General features: G+C 36.0%; 2 protein-coding genes across 2 annotated transcripts in view; one reads left to right on the forward strand and one right to left on the reverse strand.

Moving 5' to 3' along the window:
* Positions 1-11,710, reverse strand: part of adam19a (ADAM metallopeptidase domain 19a) — a 151,976-nt gene extending 140,266 nt beyond the window's left edge. The window contains exon 1 of the mRNA XM_077229548.1: positions 11,333-11,710. Coding sequence (XP_077085663.1) covers positions 11,333-11,456 — 124 coding nt within the window. The 5' untranslated portion in view covers positions 11,457-11,710. The remainder of the gene's footprint in view (positions 1-11,332) is intronic.
* Positions 11,711-14,891: 3,181 nt separating this feature from the next.
* rwdd (RWD domain containing 4) lies at positions 14,892-21,666 on the forward strand. The gene is made up of 7 exons (XM_077229542.1): positions 14,892-15,107; positions 15,444-15,524; positions 16,085-16,194; positions 17,543-17,693; positions 17,912-18,026; positions 18,115-18,164; positions 21,266-21,666. The coding sequence occupies exons 1-7, from the start codon at positions 15,084-15,086 to the stop codon at positions 21,296-21,298; spliced, it is 564 nt and encodes a 187-aa protein (XP_077085657.1). The 5' UTR covers positions 14,892-15,083; the 3' UTR covers positions 21,299-21,666.
* The last annotated feature ends 513 nt before the right edge of the window (positions 21,667-22,179 follow it).

Below are 22,179 nucleotides of genomic sequence, written 5' to 3' on the forward strand. Positions count from 1 at the left end.
TATAAGAGTGTCCATGATGACGAAAAGTACAAAAGCGTACTTTTATTTAGCATGGATGAATTCAATTGATAAGACGTTTATAATGTTAAATTTCAATTTCAAATAAATGCTGTTCATTTGAATTTGAATCAAGGAATTCTGAAAAAAAATCACTCTTTTTTTGTTTGTTTGTTTATTTTTACAAATACCATGAATTATTATTTCATCTATCATTTATTTAAAAAACGCCAAAGGATCTGATATTATCTGAGATTTATTGCATTCTGGACATGGTCAGGTTTCTGTGCGTACCCTGAAATTAAATCCTGCAGGTGTCCCAGACTACTAACCATGTTTGCATTGCTGTTATCAAGCCTGAAACCTTATAAAAGCTGAACATGGACGTGTCACTTAAGACAGTACAATATAGCTTGGCAATCCAGGCCTGGTATAAAGTTAATCAACTCTTGAGAGGCAGCTGAAAGTGGGCAGTAGGTCAGGCTATTAATCTTCCTCAATCACTCATGATTAAGAGGAATAATCATCCTCATAAATCATTTTGTACAGCTTTCATGCACTTGATTTAAACCTCTTGTGGGATTCAAAATTAGACACTAAAATTACAAGCTTTTACAAGTTGATTATCAGCGCAACGAAACTGGCTTTTCATTCGTCCTGATAAAGTAACAAGAGAGGAGAGGTAATGAAAGGTGTGAGGATTTTTCTCTTACATCCCTCTTTTCCTCAAGGATAGTACTTTTCTTTGCAAAAAGAAACAAATAAGCATCCCCTCTCAGCTTGATCTCAGAGGTCTCACTCAGAGCTGTCATGCACACAAATGTGGAAAAATAAGATCATTACTGACCGTGCCATATCCATTTATGGCTGGAGTTTATAAATATGACAGGAGGTAAAAAGAAGCAATAGAATTGATCGGGAAGGGAGTGTGTCAGTATGCTCTTCACAAGACCATCCTTTTTCCAATTTTCTTTTATATTTCCAAATTGAAATGGTCTCATCTCCGCTAATGCTAAAATATCGGACTCGTCTAAAATCGGCCGGATCTAAATCACTGCGGCTTGTTGTCAATAAGAATGTATCGCAAAGTCTATTCTGGTTGTGACCGCAGTTCCTTTCCACAATAAACATCATCAAAGGCCAAGTTTGAGTTCTGGGACGTAAAATAATCAGCCTGTCGCCTGCACGACATAAATCCAGAGAATCCATCAACGCAGACTAAGGCCCTCTAGAGAAAACCATTTTCCAAAACTAATAGGTTTAGAGAAAGCATTAGCTGCAAGCCAGCCTAAGACATTGTTCCCGAAGAATGATCTAAGAAGGCCAGAGCTGGCTTGAGGGCAGTTGCTCTTCAAACACAGTGGATATGACCTTCCTCTGGTTGACAATTATCTGCCCGTCAAGTCATTCAACTGCCATGGGGGTCCCAGAGAGCCTTACTGTTCACTTCCTCTCTTACCAGGCTTTTTAGGAACAGACCCCAGGAGAAAAGAGAAGGTCTGAAGGAGAAGAGGATTAGTATTCTTCCTCTTTTTGCTTTCTGTTCACTTTCCTCTTTTGCTTTCCCTTGGAGTCTCATTAATCCAATAATAACAAAAATAAATAATATATTTATAGTTAATACAAATATTAATTGACAGTTTATGTACAGCTAAATAAAACAACTATTAAAAAAACTGTGATTTTCTCATATTTTTACACCTCCACAAAGGAATGTGCATCAAATCTTTGATTTCCTGATTATCACGCCTCATTATGGCGATGAACAATATTGTGGTCGGCCCTGAGGATGGGATAGGTTGAGTGCAACTGACAGATTTGACTGGATGTCAGCTTTTAAATGTCACAACTTTTTCAATATGTTTATGTTTTCCTATTTAGCACCTAAACTTTGGAACAATCTTCTTAACATTGTCCGGGAAGCAGAAACGCTCAGTCAGCTTTAATCTAGATTAAAAACACATCTCTTCAACCTGGCATACACATAGAACACTATACATTTCTATTATTCAGATCAGTTAAATGATTATTAGGCTGATTAGATTAGGTCAGCCGGAACCGGGAACACTTTCTATAACACCTGATGTACTCGCTACATCATAAAAAAGAATGGCATCTACGCTAATTTTAGTCTTTCTGTTTATTCCGAGGTTAATCAGCCGAACCCGGGCCGTATCCAGATCAGATGGAGGACCTGCACCTAGACACGACCACAACGCATCCCTGAAGTGTCAGCAGAGCTTGTGTCAACTAGACTCTCCCCTACGAAGGCCTCATTGACACGACAGCCATCGGCACTGATCCTCAACAAACTCGTCTCCATACGCGCGTGATGACTCCGGTCTTCAAACAGATGAACTGCACAATATAATGTTGCGATCCAATCTGACCTCTGACCTGTATTGCTGCCTGAATCATAATCATACACTGTTTGTTCATTGGCCAGAGGAGAACTGGCCCCCCGACTGAGCCTGGGTTCTCCCAGGGTTTTTTTCTTCATTATGTCACTGATGGAGTTTTGGTTCCTTGCCACTGTCGCCTTTTTCGCCTTCGACATTTTTTGGGCAGATTTAATTTTATATTTAACAATATTATTACAACATTATTTTCCTGTTATCTCTGTAAATCTGCTTTGAAACAATCTGTATTGTAAAAAGCACTATATAAATAAAGGTCACTTGACTTGACAACTGAAATACTGCACCAGATGTTTCAAAAGCAGGTTCTAAAAGCCCTAATGAGTGTAATCCAGACATCCAACACATACGTAAGAAGGCATATAAGATCCATAAAGCAGCATTGCTGTTATAGGATTACATATCGATCCCTCGGAGAGGACAGAATACAAATATAGAGAAAAACCGACAAGTTTATTATGATTTCCTGTCACAACTGAGAGAGATATAAAGGGAGAAACAGATAGAAGGGGTATTTAAAATTAGAGACCAATAGCCGTCCTAATGCTATTTACAAGTTAAATACAAAATTGCAATGAAACAATTTTGCCTAATTTTTGTTTAAAACGAAAAGTGTAAAAAGAAAAAAAGAAAAAAATATTTTTTTTAAATAACATTTTAAAAAAAAACTCTGGCATCGGCACAGCATCTTTAACTCAAAGTAACATTAAAATAGCAGTGTGTTGACCACTGTCAATGTTAAAGGAATAGTTCCCTTAATTTTTTTATTTCTGTCATCATTTACTTTCTTCTGCTAATCACAAAGGAAGATATTTTGAAGAATGTCGGTAACCAGAAGGTTGATGGACACCATTGACTTCCTAAGTAAGGAAAAAAATACTATGGAAGTCAATGGGGTCCATCAACTGTTTGGTTACCGACATTCTTCAAAATATCTTCTTTTGTGAAATTCATACAGGTTTGAAACAACTTGAGGGTGAGTAAATGATGATAGAATTATTTTTTTTAAGTGAACTATTACTTTAAATTTTGTTTTCTTGGGATATATGAATTGTAAAATGGAAAATAAAAGCAATACTTTGGGGGGGGGGGGGGGCATGAAAATCTAACTATATGTTAGATTACTATATAATAGATTTTAATAAATAATACATTTATACATACATTCTAGTAAGTAATAAACTTGCCTTATGAACCTAAAATATTATGTTTTTGCCTTAAATGGGTTAAAATGGAGTATATCAGTCTATCACAGCAGCTGTGTGACTGTGAGGATTTCCACAGACACTACAGCCATCGTCTGTGTGTTTGACCAATTTATAAACCATCGCTGAGAGACGGGGACTAAAAAAATATGTCAATATCAGATTCACAGGAAGCATCTGCAATGTAGTGACACTCTAAAACATGCAGCATGGTGCAGTTGGCGGACTATGATTGTGTGTGTGTGTGTGTGTGTGTGTGTGTGTGTGTGTGTGTGTGTGTGTGTGTGTGTGTGTGTGTGTGTGTGTGTGTGTGTGTGTGTGTGTGTGTGTTAGAGATAAGCTGGCACAAGATTGAATGTTGCTTCTGTGTGGGGGATCTCTTCTCTGAATTGTACCTGATGCGTGTGTGAAAGAGAGAGGAGACAGAAAGAAAGAGAGATAGAGCGGTTTGAATGGAACTGTTTCTATCACTGTTTCCAGGGTGCCGTTTTACACCAAATGCAATCACAAAGCGCTACAGGGACCGGGCGTCTTCAGTGACAGCTCTAAACAACACAGAAAAACTCCTGCCTACCCTTACCTTCTAACTAACAGCTCCGCCACGCTCCCCGTCTCTGTCTTTAGCTTTTTGTCTCTATGATTCACTCTCTGATTACCTTTGTCTCTTTGTCTCTCTTCTTATTTTTCTTTCTTTCTCAGAAACACACATTTTCTCTCTCGTGCTCAATATATAGCACATAAGAATGTCAATTTATAATGCAATCTGACTCATACAGTCTTCCATATTTTTTTTTGTTCAAATGCCATGAGCGCTGATTGTGTAGGAGTGCACTAAAGTCCCCTCGCATTTCCAACCGTTCGAAGATATGCTGATAGCCTATAAGCCTTTTTCAAAGAAGGAAGTTTTTGACTTGTCAATGCACAGTGGATACACAAAGTATACACCACTGTTTGAAATGCTAACATACACCCTTGTGAAAAAGAAGTAAACTTAAGCATACTTTTTAAAAGAGTACATATTACGTAAATAATATACTTTAAAATAAGATGCTTCAGTGCAAAACTAATGTAATGTTTGCCGACACTAACAATAAAATGGACATCTATTTTAGTTTACATTGATGTTAAAAGCAACTAGTTAACCTTAAGAGTACTTTTTTGACTCTTTTAGGATGTAAGTACATCTTTATAAGTAATTTCATAATTACTTGTATTCGTCTTTGAAATATTGTTATTGTTGAATGTTCTGACAAGAATTAAACTAAAATATGCTTTAATATGATTTCCACCTAAACTTGAATGTCATTAAATATATTCTTAATAACACATTTGTAACGATAAAGTTTAAATTAAGTACATTTAAAACGTATTATACTACACTGCACAAGTTAAAATCATAATCAAGTACTTTACATGGACTTTAGTATTTTAGTCAACGCATCAAAGTGTACTTTCAAAGTGTACTTCTTTAAAGCATGAATAAATTATATAATGATTTAAAATATAATTTAGTGTAACACTTAATTTGTTACAAAGTGCACTTTTTAAAAGTGTTAAATGTTTTAAGAAATATTCATGAAAGTGTACTCTCTTTAAGTACACTTAAATGGCTTTTTATATAATTCATATTATATTTTCCGCAAGTACAGTTTAAGTACACTTATTTCTCACAAGGGCGGCAAAACCTGACAACACACACAATTTAAAAAAAAATACATGTGGTATTTGAGAAGACAGAGATGATTTATAATGGCATGCACTGGGCCTACTCTTTGAGAAAAGAAGATGGTGTTATAATAATATTCCAATGCCACAAAAGTCGCTTTCACAAGAAAATGCAACCATTATCTATTATGTGAGCCAATTTATGAAAGTCATTATCTTGATAGAGAAACTGTAGTCCAGGGACTAATGGAAAATTCCAAGAACAAGAAGCTTTTTAGACAACCCAAAGTCATCCATCTTTCTTCTCATCACATAAACATAAGGCGTAAAAATGAGTAATGGTGATATAACTAACCCATGCAGCTGTGGAGAGCACAAAGCACTGTGAGTAGACCACTGCAAAAAGTCTTTACTTAATTTATACCTCCTGTGCTATTATGTACATATTCCAAATAAATCTATAATGCACAAACCCTTGAAGAGAAGAGTTCTTTCCTATTTTGTACTGTAGCAAGGTTTTTATTTGATTTGACATAACCATTATTCTCTTCCAGTATTTGTCTTATTCTCAATATTTCAAGGTTTCAAATCATTCTGCAACAAATAGCACAGTATACAGAAAATACAGAAGCTGGTCCCCAATCGAAATCCCAGAATAAGGCCACTGAATAGTAAGAGTTTCCTGTGCTCACAAAGCAACACTATTGAAATTCCTCTTCTAATTATTTTTCTCTACAATTTTTTGCAATTAATTCAGCATGAACTGCTTAAAGTACAGACCCATTTCAACCTATATTTGAGTTTCGCCTGCTACGGGTTGAACAAGGTCAAACTGACTCTGGCGAGTTTTATTTAAAAATAATTGTAAGTAATTGTACTTGCTGTATATTTTTTTGTCACAACCATGATAGTAGGTCCTAATAGTAAAACATCAGAAAAAAATGCCTTCCCCAATTAATACATGTGTGATGTGCAAAATATGATTATTTTGTCACACATTTATTAATTTAACTGATTGCTAGACTGGTAAATGTTTACAATAAGTATTTAACACACTGTATATGTATCAGTGGTACGGGCGAGGAAAAGCACATTTTGGCCCTGTTTACACCTGGTATTAGGATGCGTTTTGGTCGACTGAATCACAACTAGACGAGGGAGACACATTTCCGTTAACACTTGGTTTTATCGTGTTTTAATTTCCTTAATCTCACTTTCGACCACTTCTGTCCTGATTTCTTCGAGGGGAGGGATATATGGGTGGGTAAATGTGTGGACTTTTTCTAATCTTTTGATTATATAGACGAAACAAGCATGTGCAATTTACATATGAACGCGAAAGGAGACAACGGAAAAACATACGGAGAGCAGCAAGCAGCTTTCGTTTCTGCTCTGACAGACGCAAGATCACGACCAACAAGGTGATCGCATGTTAGAAATCATGAATGGTGAGAGAACATTGTGCTTGGTACGTTTTTCGTCTTCAAACCAAAATTAGGTCTTCAGCCGATAAAGTTTAAATCCCGTCTGGTTAACGAGCTTCCAATGTTTACGCATTAGGTCAGTAGGCAGAGAGTAGGCGTTCTTGTGGCTGTTTGAACACATTCGACATGAGCGTTTGCACTACGAAAGCAATACGGTCGAATGTGTTTCGACTACCTCCGGAAGTGGTCGAAGGTGGACAAGCTCAAAATGTTTGAGATCCTGTTTACATTTGTATTTAGTGTTGTTAACTTATTGTGATTGGATTGACAAAAACGACAGGAGTAAAAAAATAAATTAAAAAAATGCCAGGAATAAACAGGGCCTTGAATAAGCAGGAGATTGAACACAAACATACATTCTAAAAAAATGCTGTGTTGTTTCAACCCATGTTCGTCTCTTTTAATTGTCAAAGTTTGGGTGGGTTTGTCCATATTTGACCCAAACATGGGTTGAAACAACACAGTATTTTTTAGAGTGTAACAATAAAGTTTTATGTTCCTCATATACGTAACCCTGAAGTCCTCCAAGCCAGCTTTACTACGGTCGATACATGTTTTGAGTTGAAAGATGGCATTAATTAACAACTTGCATTGTATGAAAAGAGAAAGAGAGAGAGAGAGAGAGAGAGAGAGAGAGAGAGAGAGAGAGAGAGAGAGAGAGAGAGAGAGAGAGAGAGAGAGAAAGATTGCCCATACGAGCAGTCAGTTATACAGGTGCACCAGACAACTGGCATTACACAAAAATACTTGACCAGAATCAAGTATTTCAGAAATCTGTCAAAATCAACGAAAAATCCACATAGCCTACAACTTTTTTTTTGTCCCAGTATTCCAAAATCAGTTATTAGAATGTTTGCTACTGAAAACTGAATGGGAAGTAATGTCTTTTTAATATTTGCTTTCTAAATTAGGATCTCACTTCTTGAATTTATTGCATTTTAAATTTGTATTGGTAATTTCCTCATTACATATGCAACTGAAGCACAGAAGCTGCCTTCTAACCTCCTAGTTTTATTATTAAAGTATGTCACCAGACCGCCTTCTAGTATAAAGCCCACATACATATATATATATATATATATATGGGCTAAATGTGCATCGTTGATTATCCACATGTAGGTATAAACAAGCCATAAGTATATTTTAACATCAACTTCTAAGCTCAGCAGAATATTTACTCTTGCTAATAGCTCTTGCCTGTCGTAGATAATATCGCTAGGCTTGTTATAAATGCATTAAAGGTCTGTCACGCAATATGGATACTGAATCTCAGCGCAGGTCCCAGAGTCCCTGGTCAAATTTCAGAGAGATGTAGGAACTTCTCCAAACACGCAGAACACGCAGAGAGCTTGTGTAGTGTATGTTGGAACAGGACTGTGAACTTGATATCCTGAGACCAACAGCCTGTCTGAGTTGCTTTAAAACACACAGATGACAGAGAAGCGATGCCAGTGGATGAAATATTCTAGGCATTAATAATGTGAACTTTTTAAATGCTAAAATTAACCTGGATCTTGTTGTGGTTTATAAGTTTGATAGTAAAGGATTTGCAGCATATATATATAATAACAGTCTTGATTTAATGGAGAACTGTCATCGCGACTCACATCACATCATTATTGTACACAACTGAAAGATTGACCAATGTCTAATGATCAAATTGATTCATTGTGTGCCGTTTAGTGGTTTGACTAACATGCATCGCTTTATAATATGGGTTTGTGATCCTGTAAATGGTTAGGCTCCATAGTGATTCTTTCAGTATCTTTCAGTATTCAGTAACACTCTGGCCCTCGAGATCCATTTACCTGCAGTTTAACTCCAACCTTGATCAAAATTTACCTGGCTGTAACTTTCTAGCAATCACAAAGACCTTGGCGGCGTCTGAAATTGCATACTCTCTTGAGTAGGTATTTATTTTGAATAAGTAATTACTTTGTGTCCACTAACAATGTGTGTAGTATGAATATAATCCGGACGCACTACATTCGCCATGTTGTTATTATCACGTGACCAACCAGCATCAGTTATATAGCTTCCCTGCCATTCATAAATCCTCTCCTGTGGCATCATGGGATAGTAAAATGTCCATCATACGTACACTTCAGAATCTCACCGGAAGTAGTAGGTCATCCAGGTACTTTTTGCCTATTCTTTAATGAGTAGGCTACTGTAAATTCGGACATACTACTCTTGTCATATACTGTTTTTCGCCTACTACATAGTCTAGTAGGGAAGAATGCAATTTTGGATGCAGCCCTTGATTAGCTGGCTCAAGTGTGTTTGATTAAGGTTAGAGCTGAAAGGGTGTTTGTTTGGCTTATCACTTTTTTGCATGTTAGTAAACCTATAATTGCCGTCACAGTGGCTTATTGGGTCACACTGTTGCCTCACAGCGAGTACCGGCTTCCTGTGTAGTTTGCATGTTCTCCCGGTTTCCTCCCCCCAATCCAAAAAACCTGCAGTAGGCTATAGATGAATTGAAGTCACTAAATTGTCTGTTGGTGTGAATGCCTGGGAGTCCCAAGCCATGTAATGGCAAGTTTTGGGAAAATACCTTGCAACCTATACCCCAGAAAAACCATTGGCATGTAAATAGTCTCTCACCTATGATGAGAGATGGCCCATTGCATCATCACGAGACTGAAATAGTTCATGAAGGACAATGATAACCTACCTATAATTAAAGGGATAGTTCACCCAAAAATGAAAATTCTGTCAGTATTTACTTACCCTCATGTTGTTCCAACCCCGTAATACCTTCGTTCATCTTCGGAACACGAATTAAGATATTTTTGATGAAATCTGAGAGATGGATCACTCCTCCATACTCCTCCATAGGCTTCTCGAGGGATTGAACTTGCAGGCCCCGAAAAGTTATTACAGACATCATTAAAATACACAGTGACTACAGTGGCTCAATCTTAAGTTTATCAAACGACGGGAATACTTTTTGTGCGCAAAAAAACAAAAATAACGACTTTATTTCAAATATTCATGTCCTTCTCTGTGGGCCTCGAGTCAGTTCACTAGTGTAAAAGCGTAGAGCTTCTGTTGTTGTACGTCACACGCATCTCACACATGACCAGCGTCGGCAAATAGTGAGCCTATGTGTGACGTAGCTCTACGCTATTACACTAAGTTAACTGACTAGAGGCCAACAGAGAAGGAAATATTGAAATAAAGTCGTTATTTTTGTTTGTTTTTGCGCACAAAAAGTATTCTCGTCGCTTGATAAACTTAAGATTCAGCCACTGTAGTCACTTGGACTATTTTAACGATGTCTTTAATAACTTTTCGAGGCCGAAAAGTTTCAATCTGTTTGAAGCCTATGGAGGAGTATGGAGGAGTATCCAGCTCTCAGATTTCATCAAAAATATCTTAATTCGTGTTCCGAAGACGAACAAAGGTCTTACGGGGTTGGAACAACATGAGGCTGAGTAAATACTGACAGAATTTTCATTTTTGGGTGAACTATCCCTTTAAATCAATAATAAGCTCTAATACATAAAAATAGGATAGCCTACCATAGGCTACAATAAAAAAAAAATCTATTTAGTAATTCTTTCCTTTCAGACATGACCAAATTAACTTGCAATAAATTACAGATTAATTCAGTAGTCACTCCAAATGATTCGGTAAGTGTTTTAGATTCACTAGACAAATCGGCTCATAATTTATCGTTCGGCAATAGTCACGCGATATTTTGATCGTTCGCGATTTTGTAAACGCACTGTATATTTTTGATTAAATAAATATATAAACCGACTTTTAAGAGTCATGGAATGGAATTCGGATTATTCCGGTTGCGATGTAACCTTTTTGATTCACCAAAAAGAACCGGATCAAAACACTCGTTTGAGAATCTGACTACACTGATCGCGCTGGATGTTTTATTTTTAATTTTTAATTTTCACTTAAAATGATCTACTGATTAGAGTAATTCTGATTGGAGTCATAGAATCAGAATAGCGCTGATGTTTCACGCTGTAGATTTAGTAGGCTATAAACGGTGCGCTATTCCAGTTAGGCTACTAATGTGCTGAATAGTAGGCTGGCTAGTACACTGAATTTACGAAAATAAACCTACTGTTAAAAAGTAATGTTGGTTATTGGTCACTAACCCTATAGGGTTACTGTACTTTTAAATATCTATGTAAGTCGTTCCGATTTAACGGTTAGATTGAACTAATAGAATGTTACAATGTCACATTTTCTCCTTTTGCATTTTCAGTTGAGGTCAATATTGCAATCACATTTGAATATGTCCTGACGTTTATGGCAACATTAAAGTAAACAATCAGCTGAGAATAAAGTAGTATTCTTGCATTAGTCAACATGGGCAACATCCACATCCTTATATGGGAGGGAAATCACAGATGAATTATTGCTCAAAAAGCTTTTCTTTACTGTAACCTAAGCAAACAATGTAGCCTATTTATGCATCAAAGCTACACCTTTCGAAGCGCCTTAAATCTGTTTTCCCAGCAAAAATAAAACTTCTTGGATGCGCGCAACTGGTTGATAAAGGAGAACTTTCTGGGGTATGAAAGTGCTGTCTTACCTTCCTCCCGAGGATTTCCGCCTTCAATTCCCAGTAAACCGTTAAACAGAAAAAGCGATAGCAATACAAGCACATCTCGTTTTGATGAAATGTGTCCGTTTTTCTGTCTGTGTTTGGTATACATCCCTGTGGCGGTCGGTGCTGTTCTCCGTCTCGCCTCGCGCTGGATTTACTCGCCAGCGTGAGAGGAAAACAGAAGAAATAGATGCAATTGAGTCAGCTAAGCTCTGCCCTCTCGATTTGCGTGAGCCACACGAACCATTATATGTTCGTAAACTGTCCTACTACGAGCACAGAACACAACCAAGGCAGGAAGGATGAGAATCGTGAAGCCCTTGGGCACTTGAAAGCACGCGCACATTGCCAGGGCTTTCCTGCGGGCAGATAGTGGATTTATGACTCATTGATCACTGTATTCAACAGACCCCTGCTGAGAAAAACAGCAGCTGCTTTGCTGGTCTGAAATGGTCAGGCTTGTTTTAGTTGGTTGGTTTGTATGACTAATGTATGGAAGGTAATTTTAACCACATAATAAGGCCTATAACAAATATTATTTGGTAAATCATAGGGTAATTATGACATACAAGCGAAATTATGAGATACAAGTCAAAACGATTGCATAAAAAGTAGTAAATGTGAGATAAAAGGTCATAATTACGAGTTAAAAGTCTAAATGATGACAAAAAGTTGAAATTATGATATATTCAGGCATAATTAGGCTCCAAAATAATTGGATACAAATTTGACTCTTTATCTCATTGTTTTAGTTAGTATATGTCACAATGTTGCATTATGCTTTTTACCTGAAAATATCGACTTTTTATCTTAATGTCATCATTTAAACTTTTTATCTTGCAATTACCAAAGCTTGATAATTTTTTTATGTTGTGGAAATGGGCTTCCATAATTTGATTGTTCTTGCGTGGAATTCTGGAAATGAATATACTGTCTTTTTAAAAACATCATATGCCATACATTATGAGATAATTATTACTTTTACTTTAATTAAAACATGTAAATGTAATGTTTACAATTTTTTCTTTTACAAGAAAAAAAATATTTTTCTTTTTTTTCTGTTACAATTTCTGGTAACACTTACATTAATAAAGTATACCATTAACAAACTATTAGTTTATTGTTTATAAATAATTTATATATTGTAGTTTCTATGTAATCATATATTCAAATAGTGAGTTCTTCCTTCATTGTCACTGTAAATAACAAAATGTTTATTATTTAATTAGCTCATGCTTTATTAACAACCATATAAATGATGTACAGTAGTTTAAACCTGTAATAAATGAGTTGTGAATTGGTTATTAGGAATAAATAGTTCTCACTTTAGATTAGGTCATGGAAAATAGGAAAATATCAACCTTTATTGGACTTTAATTGCATTCATTTTCAGTGTTCCTTAAATGTTTACAAATGCATTAAGCACGCACACACACACACACACACACACACACACACGCACACACACACACACACACACACACACACACACACACACACACACACACACACACACACACACACACACACACACACACACACACACATTTTTTTCATAAATTACTTTAATACCGTATGCTTATTATAAAGTGTTACCAAATTACAAAAAAAAGTTTTTTTTTTTTTTTTTTTTTTTTTTTTTTTTTACAGTTCTGCATAAGTGAGAGCTTAGGCTGGTTTAGGTTTAAGCTTTTTGTTTCCAGCAGGCACATAACAACATTGCGATCCAAAATGAAAGGCTGGCAGAGAGGCTGTGGGCTTGGAAACAATGGATCTCTAAACGGATCATGTTCAGTATGTGGTTTCTGTGAATATCATTACTCACTCATCAGGAAATGTTAATGCCATTCAGTTTTCAAACACTGCAATACCATCAAAGCAAGCGTACAAATGGTTTACAACACACACACACACACACACACAATAGTCCCCTTGCAACTTTGTCGTAAAAGAGATTGTGTAGAGCCAACCAGTCATGTAATTCAGACTGTGGGAGTAAAAGCTTTGGCCTGCAGTCCCTTGCCTAAAAAAAACATACAATGGTGTAAAATATACGTTTGGCTCCACAGTGGCATATGCTCTGCCACGTAAGCTTTGGGAGTACAAAAACAAGTCGCAGAACTGAATCAAACGGTCAGAATGCTAAAAAGTTAATGCACATGAGACTGGCGTGTCATTAAATGGCTCCTTGCTTCCCCACATCACAAGTATGTGTGGGTTTGACTCAGAACAGTAAACTTTGAGCAACATACCATCTCCTGTGCTCATACCACTGTAAGATACCGTAGCCCAATGGAGTTATGATAAATATTGCATTTTCAGAGAGATGATAAATGATTTATTCTTGACCCCTGAGTTGTGTCTTTTATAAACTTATTTTTGGATGGCTTGTTTAATGGAAGAGGTCTGGTGAAATAGATCTGAAATTAGAACAGTAAATCTTCCCAAAAGGTAATTTGGCTATCGGTCTGTCAGAAGCACTGGGAAATAATCTTCTGCCCTCGACTCTCTGTGCGTCTCAGCTCGGTCTTTATAGGCAGGTTGGGTTTGCTCAATAATCAGAGAGGGCTTTAATCATGACTCAATGAGGACGTCTTGTTGACCCGTAAACCACATGCAAATGAGTGCTAATAATCAAGATGTCGCTGTGAAGTCTGAATGAGCTTTTTCCCGATTACTATGTAAATGTGATCTATTAAGCTAAAGGTGTAAAATTATATTGTTTTGTTCTCAGTAGATAATATAAGTGAAGCCTTTTTAATTAGAATGCAGATAGGAATTTATGAGCTTCAGATAATGCATAATGAAAACTTTTTGCATAAAACATGAGTTAAATACTTCGCAGATTACTTCAGTTTGTCACAATGATGCCTGCGATTAGTGGGATAATTCACCTGAAGATGTAAATTCAGTCATCATTTACTCACTTTCATTGTCTTTCCAAACCTGTATGACTTTCTTTCTTCTGTGGAACACAAAAATGTAACCGTTTTCATTAACCAATGACTTCTGATGTATGGGTATGTATTTTCTTTGATATTCAACAGAAAAAAAGGAAGTCAAATGATGACAGAATTTAGCATTTTTAGATGAACTGTGGATTCAACAGTGAAGTAATATTAATGAAACACACGCGCGCGCACACACACACACACACACACACACACACACACACACACACACACACACACACACACACACACTGTCTCAAAACCTTAGTTAGTGACTAAAACGAAAAAAAAAAAATCTGTAGGCTGTAGGCCTGTTGCCTTGATAGTGTAATGCTTTTTAACTTGAAAATAACACTTTTTGAGGGTAGATGCAAATTTTCTTAGGATTTAATGTTTTATTTCCTTTACCTTTGATATGTAGTACACTCATTCGACGTTACCCACTATCTTTTTTAGCTTTGATAGTTGAAATATGACATAATGCACAATTTCATTCAAAGACAGTGTTTTGTCGCCACCTAGTGTATATTAAGATGTGTTGCAGTGCCAGTGCATTTCTGTACTCCAGTCCTGCAGGGGACAACAGTAACCGTGCCTATCATCTGAGACGACACTCTTCTAAGTAGACTCAGCGAGACTGACTGCTATATTCTTACAGGAGTTATAGTTACAGGATTCTTAAAGCATGTTGATCTTCATTAGTGTTTAAACTTTATTTTGGCCACAGTCCGCTGATACACCAGCGCTGTTTATGACTGGTTTAAAGTGTTAGATTGGCGAGAAACATGACTGCCAATGAAGACCAGGAGGTGAGACAGATACAGCTAAAGCTAACATGAGCTAAAAGATGCTCACTAAATGCATTGTGGAAGTTTTATAAAGGCTGTGTATTCTAACCTAACCACAAACGTAATGAACATCTTGTTTATGCCCACATTTCATTCTGAAATTGGATAACACTACAAAAAAAGTAAAGTGGTGGTACCATGCTAACTTACAGCGATGATATTACTGTATAGTGTTTCCATTTTTATATCCCATGGTATATCAGTATACTAGTCAAATACAACGATACATTTCCAAAACATGGTAGTACCATGGTAGTGCATGGTTATTGTTATTGACACTGAAGTGTTCATGTGCAGATGGAGTTGGAGGCCCTGCGTTCAATCTATGAAGGAGATGACTGCTTTAAAGAGCTCAGCTCCGTTTCTTTCCAGTTCAGGGTAAGAACTGCTTCTCCACACTAATACTTCAGTTCAGTGGTGTGAAAAAAAGTCATAAATACACCAAATACTGTTTACTTTGACTTACAGTGATGTTTTATTTAGCCAATGGCCATACAGGTAAAACGAACACTATTTTTTTGTATTTATTTAGCAGACTCTTTTATCCTAAAACGACTAGAGCCATCTATCTATCTATCTATCTATGTATCTATCTATGTATCTATCTATCTATCTATCTATATATCTATCTATCTGGTTTTGTAAACAAGCTAGAGCAGGAGTGAAATGTGAAGTAAATAAATAAATAGGAGTGCCTTTAGTGGTATAACACTCTTACACTTTGGTGATGACGTGAGATTATAGGTTATTATATACTGGATTTAACTGATCACCCTTTTTATATATTGTTGGTTTAGATGATATTGTATTAATATGTTTGCAAAACACATATAGTATAGCACTACTATTGTACCTTGTCCAAAGGTTTTTGGTAATGTCATGGTACTTTTTCTGTTTGAATTGTGTGTTTTTTTTCTTCTTCTTTTTTATATTTGTAGATAGGAGACGTTGATGACACTAAATCCTTCCTGCTAGAAGTGTCTTGGCCAGAGAACTATCCTGAAACTGCACCGCAAATATCATTAGATACTTTTTTTAACAACAGAATGTAAGTTGTTCACAGTATAATTGTTTTAGCCTTTCATTGTGGCTACAATGTTCTTACCTAAGTTCATAGATTGTACTTGACCAAGATATGTCAGATTATTTGCACTGGATATGTTTATATTTTAATATACAAGTGTTCAAAAGTTTACGTTCAGTAAGATGTTTTTGACATAAGTCTCTTATGCTGAACGAAGGCTGTATTGTGAAATATTATTACACAAGGTTCCTATGCAGTTTGGAAAAGTATGGAATTTGATTTGAGTAATATCCAAGTCTGGTCTGGATAAGGATGGGGAAAAAAACAAGAGTATGGAAAAATATTTGTGTTTCCAGACTATTGGCCCCATTAAGTTTTCTAAACTACATAATTAAGAATAAAAAATAAATAAAAATAAAGTATCGTATTAGCAGTGTTTCCATGGCAAAAGTTTAGTGATCATTTAGTCAACCGCAAATGAATGAATTCATGTTGCAACTTTTCATTATGCAAAACTGTCTTAATCATAATTGAGCCTATTTTGAACTTCACTAAAATAATGTTGACTCTATTGCCAGGGCCACTTAAACCAGAAACAAATAAAGGAGCAAACAATCATCTAAATCAGACTGTACTTTACTGTTTGGTGATCATGCAACATCAGACCACATTTACAGTATCGAACTGGTGTGTCAGAGTTGAATATATGCAGGTTATAAAGCATTTTAGATTTCATTGAGAAAATCAATGAAAATAATATTTACAGGTGACTGAACTATACACCAAATATAATGCTGAAAATAACGCCGTATATAAACAATTTATGTTAATCATGGCCTGAATTTTTCTTTTCACATTTTTCTTTGAAATAGGTTTGAAAATTTGAGGCTGGAAAAACTATGGAATTTTGAAATGAAAAATATGTAATTGTGATTACAATTTAAAATAGCTTGCTTTTTAAATATATTTTAAAATGTAGTTTATTCAGTGTCGCATGATCTTTCAGAAATCATTTTAAAATGCTGATTTAGTGCTCAAGAAACATTTCTTATTATCAATCAGTGGTGAAAACAGGTATGCTGCTTAATATTTTTGTGGAAACCATGATACATTTTTTTTCTTTCAGTATTCGTTAATAAACAGAAAGTTTTTGTAACAATGAAAAAAAATGTGTAACAATGAAAAAGTCTTTACTGCCACTTTTGATAATATCGAATGCATCTTTTTCTGAATAATTTTTTTTTTAATTTTTTTAAACTTACTGACCTTTGAATGTCACTTGACATTCTATTAGATTTATATTGAATATCATATTTCACGGTGCAAGTGGGTTATTGGATTCAACATGATTAAATGAAGCTTCTAATTTTAGATCGCTGGAGACAAAGCAGTACATTCTCTCGAAGATGAGCGAACAGGTGGAGGCCAACCTCGGCACTGCCATGATGTACACACTTTTTGAGTGGGCCAAAGAGAACCAAGAAACACTCATGGAAAACCACCAGCCCGTGTCAACCGCTGTGGTCTGTATTCTTGACGCGTTTGGCTCTCTGAATATATTGCGCAATGTCTCTGATATATTGGACATTATATCTTTAAACAATTACATCACCTCAAAAGAACAGAGTGAAGGTCTCTTGTAGCTATTGAAACTGATTGCTCAGAATGACTTTGTCACAGCTCCTGTAAAAAAAAGAAAAAACAAAAAAAAGAAAATGTAACAACTGGTATTGTTTCTCAGACCTTGATATCCAACAGCGACGTCATGGATAATTCCACCTCTGTCAGTAAGAAGAAGAAGGAGAAGAAAGAGCAACTAACCAAATCACAGAAGAGGAAACTGATTGGAAGAACAGGTTAGTATCATTGGCTAAAAAAACGAATGATGTTTGTCTTTGTTGTTTGAATGCACACTGATGTGAAACTGCCCTTTGCAATGAACAGATAATAAGGGTGAACTACCAAGAGGTTGGAACTGGGTAGATGTTATTAAGGTAAGTTAAAATAGAATGATTTACTGCTTAAAATATAAATGCACATTCTTAAGGCCCCTGATGTACACATGGCGATGTTCTTTTTCGTTCTTCGCTTAGGGATAAACATCAGTTTGAAATAAGTGAGCAGCAGTATACTGTTAGCGGACATCCCGACGCCGTCCACGCTGCTGAGTGCGAGTTTAGATGAATATGTTAATATGTGCTGCACACTTTTCTCTCAGTAACCAAATAAACACACTACAAAAAGACAGCGGTGAAAAAACAACAGTTTAAAAAAGCATCCAGCAATGTGGATGTTTGCGCAATCTCTGCAATTTGGAACTCCAGTAAAGTCACGTAGCGTTTATTTATAGCATTTTATACCGTAGATTGTTTAAAAGCAAGCAGCTTTACAGTATTAAACGAGAAAAAACGGTGTCATTGGCTCCTTAAATTAGAATTACAACTTTAATTTCTAATATAAAACGGCTCTCAGTGTGTTCATGTTTTTACTCGCGTCCAACCTCGACGGACTGGACAGAAGAAATTAGGGTTGTCAGTAGTATTAAAAATGTACCAGTAATACTAAAAAAAGAAAAAGAAAAGTTGACTATACCAGCATTTCCGCTTATAGACGATGCCCTCAAATGTTTTCGTTCGTGTTTGGTTGAGCGTGCTCTGAGCCTCAAAGGTTAAAGGGATAGTTCACCCAAAAATGAAAATTCGATCATTTACTCACCCTTATGTTGTTCCAAACTTGTTGAATACAAAAGAAGATATTTTGAAGAATGTTTATAACCGGACAGTCAACGGTAGCCATTTTTTTCTACCGTGGAAGTCAATGGCTTCTGCCAACTGTTTGGTTACCGACATTCTTCAAAATATCTTCTTTTTTAGTTCAACAGAAGAAAGAAACTCACAGTTTTGGAACAACATAAGGGTGAGTAAATGATAGAATTTACATTTTTGGCTGAACTAACAATAACAGCGTGTTTTTTTCAATGCTGAACAGTGTTGAGCATTGTAGCCAATCACTAACATATCTGTCGAGCATGTGAACACAATGGCCAATCAGAGCTGCACGCTCGCGAATCCTTTAATTATAACCAACAAAGTGTAAACGCAATGCAAATAAGAGATTGTACAATTAAGACAGCTTTTTTATTAATAAGTTGAGTTTTTTTGCGAGAGTGCAGAATTCAGTGAGTTTGCGCTTTAGAGATTGACAGCTGTAGTGATTATAAAGGGAGGGCTCTTCTCTTGCTTTCTGTTTATTACCCATTCACAATCAAGTTTAGTTTTTCATGCTGATAAGTACACTGCAAAGTTTCTGGATTGACAACCGTATTTAAATGCGTGATTGAATCGGAAACTGCGACGATTGACAGCGATAACCAACGGATGAGACAAAACAGGACTGCATTTTTTAGAGGACTTATTTAAAAAAATATATATTTCTGAAATTGGTACAGTGACCCGCTAGATTTTACTAGCATTGGTACTGACTACTGAAATTTTGGTACCGTCACAACCCTAGAAGAAATTAACAGGAGAAGATTTCTACGTCAAAGATGGCGGAGCCTCAGAGCCACACCTACCTATTACGTAATTGCCACGGACCAATGTTAGCTCGAAGATGTTTACTTAATATTCAACAATATTATTGATCTGACTCTACTGACGCTGTTGTATGAGAAGTGAACTGAGCTGGGCGATGACATCACTATTTTCTGCAGAACTGCTTTATAGATGAAATGAACTAATAATTGATGATCTTTACAATGGAACTGAATCAACACTGAACTGACTCCAGCTGAACAACAACCTAAATGCATCATTTTCCTGTCATCACTGTAAAGCTGCTTTGAAACTATCTGTATAGTATAAAGCGCTATATAAAATAAAGGTGATTTGACTTGACTTGGCCAGAGCGAACTTTTCCGGAAAAGCTGTCAATCTGTTTTGAACTCCCTAAATGAACACCAAACTAACTTCTTTTTGGCCTGATTTTGTTCAGAATGACGTCACACCAGTTCTTTCACCGATTTCGCTTGAAGTATTTTCGGGGCCTTTAAACATCAAGAGACTTGTTTTATAATGTCTGTCTTTTTTTCTCTTTCTGTACGGGGATCCCGACCATACGTTGCCACGTTTTCTGTTCACCAAACAGCATGTAAGCAATTTATATTTAAGATATAAATACTTAAGACAAACTGTTTGAATATTGTAACATTAGATAACAAATATCAAACCAAACAGTGTTTATTTTATAGAAAAACAATGCAAGCGTTTCACAGAAGTGTGAAATTGAGGCTTTAAATAATAAAACAATAGACAGGTGGACAATAGACAAAAGTGTTTGGGCCTAGTTTATATGCTCTACTATGGGACACCTGTGTGAACTGACTTCATACATCCACTACAAATCCGCTTGGGAGCAGATGGTTTAAAGTAAACCAAAAAGTTAGTTTTGAGAAAGTGTCTAGCATCATATATTTTTATGATGCCATTTGGTTTGATATTTTATTATCTAATGCAATGGGTGCATACAGATTATGTATGGCTGAAGTATTCAAATATTTGTGAGGCCCTCTGTATTTTGAATTAAATATTCAGGTAAACATACTAGTGAATGGCACAATGAAACAATATTTATAGCTTTTAAATAACAATTGACACTATGAAATACTACAACTCTCAACTGGATTATGTGATACACTACTGTTCAAAAGTTTGGGGTCGGTAAGAATTGTTTTATCCTTTTTTAAGTAATACTTTTACTCAGAAAGGCCACATTAAATTGAAGCGACAGTAAAGACATTGATGATGTTAAATATAGGGCCTATTTCTATTTTATATTTCAAGTGAATTGTATTTTGAACTTTCTATTCATCAAAGAATATTGAAAAAATTTTTTTTTATTAATAATTATTGTATTTCACAATATTATTTTTTACCGCATTTTTGTTCAAATAAATGCAGCCCTGGTGAGCATTAAGAGACTCCTTTCAAAAACATAAAAAACAAATCTTTGCAATCCCAAATCTTTAAACGGTAGTCCACGCTTATAATACTTTAACATATTTCTTGTCTTCTTTCTTGTTTGTTTTTTTCTATAGCTGAGCAAAACTGGAGGAAAAGATGAAGATTAGAGATACATGAGAATGAACGATGGATTGATGTAGTGCCGGGTGAATGTATGGATGAATTGTGCCTCTGTGCACTTGTTTTTTTTTATTTTTTATGAAAGCTGACCTGAATTCTCTCCGGCCAAGATTTCAATTCACCTGAGGCTGCCACAGAGCCGATTTGACACTGAGTGGAAGGAGCTCTGCAGTCACAAAGACACGTGTCCTCACAGCCACAGAAGTGTGTGCTAAATTAGCTGAGCCACACATGAACATCATGAGGCGTGTGTTAACTATACTAACACAGGTTGAAATGCTTGTATTTTGGAACTGGTAGAACATTGGGCGTCACTTAATAAAGATAACATCAGTGTGATGTGCAATTTAATTAATCTTGTGTAATGTCCTTTAAAATGCATCATGGGTAATTTTTAATAGGTGTTATTCAATCTGACAGGGGTTTCTAAAATAAAATACGGTCTGCGTCCGAAATCACATACTCTCTTGAGTAGGTACTTATTTAAAAATTTACGACAGCTAAAAAGTATGTTCAGTATAAATGTGTATAGTATTACATTCACCATGCTGCCATTATCATGTGATCTACCAGCGTCAGTTACATCGCTAAACTGCTATTCATAAATCTTCTACCGTGGCCTCATGGGATAGTCAAGTGCCCATCGTATGCACACTAAAGAATCTCGCCGGAAGTAGTCGGTCATCAGGGTGCTTTTTGCCTAATCTTTTATGAGTACTGTGAATTCAGACATGCTTATTTTGTCACATACTGTTTTTTAATCTTTACAGTAGGGAAGTATGTGATTTTGGATGCAGCCAAGTATTATTTAGCTGGTCATGTGATCTCAACATGGCAGCTCTCTATTAGCCTCCCTCTGTAAAAAAGG

Source organism: Siphateles boraxobius, unplaced genomic scaffold (genome assembly GCF_051911475.1).
Source record: "Siphateles boraxobius isolate OS27281-9 unplaced genomic scaffold, OSU_SipBor_1 130, whole genome shotgun sequence".
NCBI classification, from domain to species: domain Eukaryota; kingdom Metazoa; phylum Chordata; class Actinopteri; order Cypriniformes; family Leuciscidae; genus Siphateles; species Siphateles boraxobius.

Excerpts from the sequence above, each read along its gene's own strand:
- rwdd (XM_077229542.1), top strand. The coding sequence starts at position 15,084 with ATGACTGCCAATGAAGACCAGGAG. Across the intron at positions 16,195-17,542 it reads ACTTTTTTTAACAACAGAAT|ATCGCTGGAGACAAAGCAGT; the intron begins GTAAGTTGTTCA and ends TTCTAATTTTAG. Across the intron at positions 18,027-18,114 it reads GAAACTGATTGGAAGAACAG|ATAATAAGGGTGAACTACCA; the intron begins GTTAGTATCATT and ends TGCAATGAACAG.